Here is a 9228-nt window from a genome sequence, read left to right as displayed (position 1 = left end):
ACATTTCACATACACATACACACATATCTACCTAACACACACACACACATACACATTCACCTAAATACACATACATCACCTAACATATTCACCTAAACACACACACACACACACATATTCACCTAAACATACACACACACACATATCTACCTAAATACACACACACACACACACACACATATATCTACCTAAACACACACACACACACACACACATTATTATCTATCTAAACACATACATATTATTACATTTACCTAAACATTATTACTATTATCTACCTAAACACACACACATTACTAATATTGGTTATCTACCTAAATATATACACATACACACATATTCGCTCTAAATATTATTACACATATTATTACCTAAATATTACATATTAATATCTTTACTAAAATATATATTAATATTATTATCTACCTAAAATACATTACATACATATTATTATCTTTACCTAAACATATTACGTATTAATACATTTTACCCAAACACACACACACACACACATTCACCCAAACACACACACAACACATTCACCCAAACACACACACACACACACACATTCACCCAAACACACACACACATTCATCCACCAAAAACACACACACACACATTCACCCAAACACACACACACATTCACCCAAACACATTCACCCAAACACACGCTTATAACATTCACCCAAACACACACACACGCTTATAACATTCACCCACACACACACACATTCACCCAAACATACACACAATCACCCAAACCCACGCTTATAACATTCACCCAAACACACACACACACACACTTATAACATTCACCCAAACACACACACACACACGCTTATAACATTCACACAAACACACACACACACGCTTCTAACATTCACCCAAACACACACACACGCTTCTAACATTCACCCAAACACACACACACGCTTCTAACATTCACCCAAACACACACACACACGCTTCTAACATTCACCCACACACACACACACACACGCTTATAACATTCACCCAAACACACACACACACACACGCTTATAACATTCACCCAAACACACACACACTTATAATATTCACCCAAGAACACACGCAAAAGCAGTGCATCTTGTTTACATTGATGTCAATGTAAGGAAATGTGCTGCCAGGAAATGAGCTCACTGTGGTGTTCTCTGTGGTGGAAGGAGTAAAGGAAGAAGTGCCTCACAGTTTCTTTGATTTTCAGGTGGGATGATGACGTTGTTTTCAAGAACTGTGCGAAAGGAGTCGATGAGGCCCGCAAAGAGAAACGTTTCGTCAATGACACCCTTCGGTCTGAATTTCACAAAAAGTTCATGGAGAAGTATGTTAAGTAGCATTTGAATAGAGAATGTGTGTATTGCCCTTTCTTGTCTGTTTTTGTTCAATTCACTCAATAAAGTTATTTGTATCTTCCACGTATTATTGAAGGGTTCATGTCAACTTACACATCACATTCACACCACCTCAGACAAATGTCAGAATCAAAAATGGTTATGTTGTTTGAGGGAAGGAGGGATGTTTATTTTAATACAGATGTATTAAATTGATTGGGCTACGTTTCTTGAAAATGTATGGTTTGGTTCTCTGTGGCTAGCCTACCCCTATGGCCATTTGTATTAAACGCCACTTATAATTAAGCTACATTCCCTGCGTGGAACTACTTTTTAAGACAGGCTTTCTGTTCTCAGTGGGAGAGGCGAGGTGCAAGTTCGTCTGACTCTGATCAGTAAACTCGCGTTTGTGGCCGAGTGCAGAGCACATAGTGCAATGTGGTTGAAGGTTTTCTATGCTCTAAGTAGCCTAAGCTAAATCAGCAATTCGCACTCAAACGTAATATTGCTTTGATGTCACACAACCGTCTCACCCTGGCAGAAAGGATAGGCTTATGCAAATGCAAGACAATTTCGTGGCAGAATGTATAGGCTACCCAGGTGAACGTGGATGAGAACCAATTACCAATGATTTGGAAGATGGGTATAGTTCCGTTTGGGAGGGGTGTGCAGCCAACCAGACCGACACGCAAGCAAAAGAGACCAAATTAGGCTTCTAAAGAAAACATATCTCCTGGGAGTAACATCATCGTGAAATCTAAGGTGGGAAAATGTTTATCCTTTTACTCATTCTTGCATTGTACTAGAACTAGATTATGAGCGCAATTTAGTAAAGTGTGCGCTTGTTTTAGTTGTGTTCCGCTCTCGTTTTTTTTCTAAATGAGCGCACTATATAGACCGTGTATGGTTGTAACATGGGGTGAGTAACACCATTTAGATAGATAGATAGATACTTTATTGATCATTTCCACAAAACAGGAATAAGATATTAGACATATGATCACCTCAGCATTTTGTAATAATTCCACCACTATGGTGATTTTTAAGCCTATAATGTCACTTGTTCTAATTTTGAGAACTGAGTTTGACAAGACGGTAAAAAAAAATCAACAAGCTATATCTTGTTTAGTAGCCTACTTTTAGTTTTGCTAAAGGTAAAACCCACATATTATATTAAACTGTAGTCTCTGAGGCAAAACATGATGCATTTATCCAAGCATAAACCAGCACTATGCCAATACAGCAAAACTATGGCTGAGGGGGGTAGGTTAATTGGGACACATTATGTGTTAGCCTACCCACCCCACATTCAAATTAGTAAAATGTATAGATTTCAACAATTGTATATAATGCTTCAGTATTGGGGGGTTGACCTGCCCCACACCTCACCTGGAAACGGCATCCTTTCCGGACAACTTAAAAGCAACACCAAAGAACTTTTCCTCTGTCGCACGCACTATTTGTTTATCCAGCACCGGCTTTGCAAATAAAAATGTCCACAGACAAGGTAGAATATGTTGCATGATTTTACGAAAGTACGATGTATTGCGACATCAGATGCAAGTCAAATGTGTAGTTTCTCATGTCTCATTCCATCGAACTACAGATCCGCTACCCGATCCGGCAAACTTACAATGCGGTTATAGCCGATAGGCTAGAGGGCCGCGAAGCGAATGCAGAAAGCGCCGTTCGCCCTGTTACGAGTTGATGAACCACTGAAACGATTTTGGAAACATTATTTTAAGGTACAAAAAACTCTTTGGTGTTGCTATAAGACATTACACACACATAGCCTACACACCCATACACGCAACTCGGACACAAAAATGCATGCAACCACCCATATCGCTACTTTAGTTAACATACATAAATAAATAAAAAGACAATGTTCTCCTGTGTCCATAGGCCCATTTCAATGTCCACCATGCTTTTAAAACATATTGGAGGGTGTGGCCTCTCTTTTTCTATCTTTTATCTAACTGTGACAACTTCAGTATGTTAGACCCTACAACCCAGCTAGGGTAGGTATAGGTTAACAACGGGCCACCTACATCAAATTGCAAGGTCTGTGATTTCCTTGCAGAAATTTAAGTTGGTATATCGGAACTACACAAATGCAGGTATTTTGAAAAAGGTTTGTAGCTCAAAAATATAGTAAGTTACAGGAGATAGGCTTTAGGGCAGCCGTGGCCCACTGGTTAGCACTCTGTACTTGTTGCCGGTTCGAGCCCCGACTAGTGGGCCGTGGCTGAAGTGCCCTTGAGCAAAGGCACCTATCCCCTCACTGCTCCCCGAGCGCCGCCGTTGTAGCAGGCAGCTCACTGCGCCGGGATTAGTGTGTGCTTCACCTCACTGTGTGTTCACTGTGTGCTGTTTGTGTTTCACTAATTCACCGATTGGGTTAAATGCAGAGACCAAATTTCCCTCACGGGATCAAAAAAGTATATACTTATAGCCTACTTATACTTAGATGAAGCGAAAAGTGCAAAAAACAGTCTTCCCCTAAAATGAGTGCGAAATGAATGAGCGCACTATTTAGCCTATACACAAAGTTAGTAAAACGAGCTGCAGGCTATAGACTAATAAAACAAGCATAAAAGTGAGTGAAATGAGCACACATTCAGCACGTTTTCATTCCGGGAATAAACCGTTTTGGATCAGGTCATTGTCCAAATTCCGTTTATGTCAATATTCCGTTAACCTGTTTACAAGCAAGTAATGTCACATTTTGAGGATGTTTACAGCAATCGACATTATTCCGAATAAGTCAGCGACGCAGCCTACAAAGGCTCCCAACGCATGACCTAAATCTTCGCTGGTGGAATTCCCTCTTTTGGCTGCATAATACAACGTCTTTAGGGTCTTCCACCTGGCTAATTCACTTGTTCAGGTGTGTATGTCGATAGACAGCCACATTAAGTTTTTTTTTTTTTTTTTTTTACAAATCTTTTTAAAAACGTATTACAATTTCTCCCGTCGATGAACTCCATGACATTTGCATGATTGCAAGACATAAGTTCCAAGTGTGTGCAGTTGATTCGCCATGATTAGGAAAGTGCGTGCGAGACACATCATTGTATCTTAATTCTGTGCGAATTGAGCTTGCACAGTAGCCTGACGAGCCAGACCCACATTAAAATGTAGGGTCTGGGCACTCACCGTTCGCAGTGCTCAGTCCCAGGGGCGGGATAATCGGTTGTCTTTCAAATTTCCTCTGCACGCAATAAAACCGCAATAGGACAGCGCTATGAGTCCCATGGTTTCCCACCAGCGGAGCTAGTTGGCTAGTTCAAACTTTTGCCAACTTAATAAAAAGCTTAACTCGTGTCACACTGTTCGCCAACAGCAACATTATCTTATTTATTATCAAGTAGCAGGGAATTCAAGCCAAACCGTTGCAACTCTGCCATCAATCATTATGTTAAGCCCGCATAACAACTCTATACACGATTTGATTAGATTGGCCAGATAGAAGTTTAATTTTTCGAGCTCACAAGCCAATGGAGAGTTGCTAGACTAGCCCTGGCAGCAAATGTAATTGCTGCGTCTAGATTTCTAGGCTACTTGCGCAGGCCCACAACGCTCTTCCCTCTGGGAGCATTCCACTTAGGTGTTTTCATGACCCAGTATTCCGTTTACAACAGGCCTATGCTAGCTGGTGTGCAAACGGTTTATTTCCTATTAAACCTTTTTCGGTTTATTTCAATCAGAATAAGTGTTTACTGTTTACAAGACACACGCATATTCGGTTTATTCCGTTTAACCGTTTATTGGCTGCATGGAAGCATGATGAAAGTGAAAAAAACTAGCACATATTCTGTCGAAAAGCCTTCACAAAAAAGTTGCCATGACAACTCCTTGCTCCTTAGTAGGAGGCTACTTGTTTCTACTTCCAGTCCACTAGTTCCACAGTAGCCAATGAGTAGCCAAATGTGTAGGCCTAGGCTAACTTCCTTATGGATTAAACTACCAGGCTAACCCGTGTTATCGCCTGCCCTCTCTGTGCATTGTTCTGTAATTGGAAAGTATTTTTCTAACATATGAGATTGATATGAGACACATTTGAGAAAATGTCTGTTAAGATCTTACATTATAACTAGAAAAGCATTTCCTGAAGGAAATACAGTGCATGCAAAGTTGTTGCTAGATTGGTTGCTAGGGCAATCATGCTTGTTGCTAAGTTGGTTGGTAAGTCAGTAAGACATTTTGGAAGCAGTTGCTAGGTTGTTGCTAGGGTACTTAAAATAATTGCTAAGGTGTTGCTAGGGTTAACATAATAGTTACTATGCTATAAAATGTAGTTGATAGGTTGGTTGCTAGGGTATTCATGCTCGTTGCTAAGTTGGTTCCTATGTTGACATTTTGGAAGCAGTTGCTAAGTGGTTGCTATGGTACTTGAGGTGGTTGCTAGGTTCTTGCTAGGGTATCTAAGGTGGGTACTATGATATAAACAGTGGTTGCTAGGTTGTTGCTTGGGTACTTAAGGTAGTTGCTAGGGTGTTGCTAGAGTAATTATAGTGGTTACTATGATATAAAAAGTAGTTGCTAGGTTGGTTGCTAAGGTGGTTGCTAGGGTGTCATTATGGAAGTGGTTGCTAGGTTGTTGCTAGGGTACTTAAGGTGGTTGCTAGGTTGTTGATAGGGTACATAAGGTGGTTGCTAGGGTGTTACTAGGGTAATTATAGTGGTTATTATGATAAATAGTGGTTGCTAGGGTACTTAAAATGGTTGCTAGGCTGTTGCTAGGGTAATTATAGTGGTTGCTATGCTATAAAAGTGTAAAAAGTTATTGAAATTGGGAGAAATAGATTTAGAGAAAGTGAAGAAAAAGAAGTGAAAGAAAGAAAGAAAGCCTATTATGATGTCATAAAGTCAATGTTAAGTCTATGGAATTTAGTTTTTATTTAATATCTCAAAAAGTAAAAGTCATAGAAATATGAAAAGTCATAGAAGAGCTATTCAAGCTGAACCAAGTTTCTACAATAAGCGGTTCAAGCGAAATTAGGGCCTGGAAGAATAATAATAGGTCGGAAAAAGCCAAAGGATTAACAATACAGTAATTATGTGATACGTTATGAGAAAAGCTCTTCAATTTGTTTTTACTTTGTGTGTGTGCAGTTTTTCTGAACATATCATTCCCATTATATTTCATTAAACAAGGCTATAGCAAGCTTTTTAAAATTGGCGGGGCACAAATAGCCTATTCAGAATGTTTCCTTCTATCCAATATTGGCCTGGCACAAGCTACTCCGGCCATCCTCCTGGCTACAGTCCTGATAAATAAATTAACCATTGATGAACTTTTCTGTGGTGTTGTAGGTTGAGGCCTTTCAGAGATAATGACAACAACTACGTCTTCTTCGTCCACCTATGAATATCCTGAAGACTATCCTGATGATGGGTGCAGCAAGGCTGATGTCATTGAGTTTGGTGCCATCGCCACTCCCATCATCTTCTCTCTAGTGACGCTCCTTAGCCTCTTTGGGAATCTACTGGTGCTCTTGATCTTGATCAAGTACGAGAATCTCAAGTCCATGACTAACGGCTTCATCTTCAATTTGGCCCTATCAGATCTCATGTTCACCCTTGGATTACCTTTCTGGGCATACTATCATCATGTTGACCAATGGACACTCGGAGAAGTGACCTGTAAGGTGGTCAATTTCGTTTTTTATGCTGGATTTTACAGTAGTGTCTTGTTTTTGACGGTGATGTCACTGCAAAGGTACAGAGCAGTAGTGTATCCCTTATCTGACCGTGGTGAAAATCGCACACGTTTTGCAGTTGCTTTGTCAATCGTTGTGTGGGTACTCAGCTTTGCGGCAGCCTTGCCTGCAACATTACGGAGCAATGTCCAGGTGCACTTCAATACCGCTCACTGCCAGTACGATGACTTGGATTTTAAAAAAGCAGGAGAATATCAACAAAATATATTTTTCTTCATTGCCTTTGTTATCATCTGCTTTTGTTACACCAGGATACTTCAAACAGTTCTGAAGTCCCCAGCAAGTAAGAGAATTAGGACAGTGAAGCTCATTTTTGTTATTGTGGTGGTGTTTTTGGTGGGGTGGGCGCCGTACAACATTGTTATATTCCTAAGGTCTTTCTCTCATTTGCACCCATTTGATGATTGCAATGTGAGCATTCACCTGGATTATGCCTTCTACATATGTCGGCTAATGGCCTTCTCACACTGTTGCCTTAATCCTGTGTTCTACGCCTTTGTTGGAGTAAAGTTCAGAAAACACTTGAAAGCGATCATTCATAAGATCTCACCACCACCTCAGGCAAGTTTGGAGTCTCAGCGCACAAGGATGGTAGTTATGCCGTCGATGGGGTCCATGTACTGATTAATATGGCCTCAAATTCCTTATTTGGAGTACCTGCTCCAGGCCCTTCAGTGATTCACAACAACCGCAAGGTATATCAGTACATCATTGGGCCCATCCAGCCCAATCCAAGACCCTAGCCATAGAGTCGACATTGGGGGGGTACAGATGTCCCATATGGACCCTTTCATAGGAGTTCCATTATCAGCATCATAGTTGGCCCCACAAGACTTCCTTTTTAACATTCCATATGTTATCTTAATGCAGAGGAAGTAGATTGGAGCCCAAATAGAACGTTCAAGCATTGTTTTTGTTTTTATTGTTGAAAGGGTCCATACAAATTCATGAACAGATGGAGTGATGTGTTTATACATGTTTTCTTTTCTGAAATAGTGTCTAACAGTTTAACATAGCCCTGTTCTTCCCCTTTTTGAGTTATTCTATCTAATGGCATTGATTAGGGATGAATAAATTACAACCATAACAGTAATGATATGAACAAAAAAACTATGCATTGCTATAGAGAAATGAATCCAGATATTAGGCCCAACTTTTAAGACGTTGTAATTTTCAGTTGTATGAAAAACTTCGGAATGCAACATTTGCATGTTTGCTCTGCTTTCTTCTAATTTTGCACTTTTGGTCTTTGTGTGGCCAGGTTACCATGGTACCATGTGATCATGTAAGCGGTATTGAAAACAAAACAACTACACCCCTAGACTAGGCTATGACAAAACAAAACAACTACACCCCTAAACTAAGCTATGACACTTTTTAACAGGATAAGTCCTTATTTTCTCCTTGCTCCTTTCCTCACTCAACTATGCCACCTTCTATTACTGCTCAGTTGGCATCTTCATGTGCGCTGTCCGTCTGGGGGTCATCCCTATGTTCCCCTGGTCCTATGTTCCCCGCTCGTTGTTAGGGTTAGGATTATGGTTATGGTTAGGGTTTTTAAAAAGGGTCCTATGTTCCCTGGTCCCATACAAAGCGGGGAACATAGGACCCGGGGAACATAGGTACACTCCCTCTGTCTGTCTGTATGTCTGTCTGTCTCTCTCACTCTCTCTACTACTCTGAACGCACAAAAGTGAAAACTGATATTCAGGAATAGACAACTAGTCATTTCTGATCTGAATGGCAAATCAAGAAATGTCATTGCATGAGAGTTGAGATCCCTGCACTGATGGGACAGCTTGGGGCCTATCAGTCAGAGGCGAAGGAATTTAGTCATCAGATGTTTTGATTTTTTATCATACATACCAATACCCAAGGCCAACAGGAAATGTGTGTGGGTTATGACAAAGAATTTCCCTGAAAAGAACAAAACCTGTTTTGCCACAGTTGTATAACCTTGCATCTAAATGAAGTGTTAGTACCAGTATTGGTGTGGTGTTACAACATTAATGTTCCATCAACAATTGATGGGAATATTAACAGATCTTAACTGCATACAACGGGTAGCTGGCTAGTTATGTAGGCCAATTGATCTAGTTAACAATTGTTACGCTTAGTTTGTGATTACATCTGCAAGTGATTATTTTGGA

General features: G+C 40.2%; 2 protein-coding genes across 3 annotated transcripts in view; both read left to right on the top strand.

The window, feature by feature from the left end:
• cwc15 (CWC15 spliceosome associated protein homolog) overlaps positions 1-1436 on the top strand; it is an 8642-nt gene extending 7206 nt beyond the window's left edge. The window contains exon 7 of the mRNA XM_048252751.1: positions 1226-1436. Coding sequence (XP_048108708.1) covers positions 1226-1355 — 130 coding nt within the window. The 3' untranslated portion in view covers positions 1356-1436. The remainder of the gene's footprint in view (positions 1-1225) is intronic.
• A 610-nt stretch (positions 1437-2046) lies between these two features.
• On the top strand, positions 2047-7851 carry LOC125300931 (chemokine XC receptor 1-like). 2 transcript variants are annotated; one of them, XM_048253110.1, is made up of 2 exons: positions 2047-2114; positions 6672-7851. In XM_048253110.1, exon 2 carries the CDS (start codon positions 6692-6694, stop codon positions 7700-7702), a length of 1011 nt encoding a protein of 336 aa, XP_048109067.1. In that variant the 5' UTR covers positions 2047-2114; positions 6672-6691; the 3' UTR covers positions 7703-7851. The 2 variants fall into 2 exon arrangements, with proteins under 2 accessions (XP_048109067.1, XP_048109068.1); XM_048253111.1 differs by lacking the exon at positions 2047-2114 and adding an exon at positions 3061-3097.
• The last annotated feature ends 1377 nt before the right edge of the window (positions 7852-9228 follow it).

Source organism: Alosa alosa, chromosome 9, assembly GCF_017589495.1.
Source record: "Alosa alosa isolate M-15738 ecotype Scorff River chromosome 9, AALO_Geno_1.1, whole genome shotgun sequence".
NCBI lineage: Eukaryota > Metazoa > Chordata > Actinopteri > Clupeiformes > Clupeidae > Alosa > Alosa alosa.
The sequence above is the reverse complement of the archived record's forward strand: the minus strand, read 5'-3'. Positions and strand labels throughout refer to the sequence as shown.

Bases quoted from the DNA above. Each gene is read 5' to 3' on its own strand.
- LOC125300931 (XM_048253110.1), top strand. From the start codon at position 6,692: ATGACAACAACTACGTCTTCTTCGTCCACCTATGAATATCCTGAAGAC.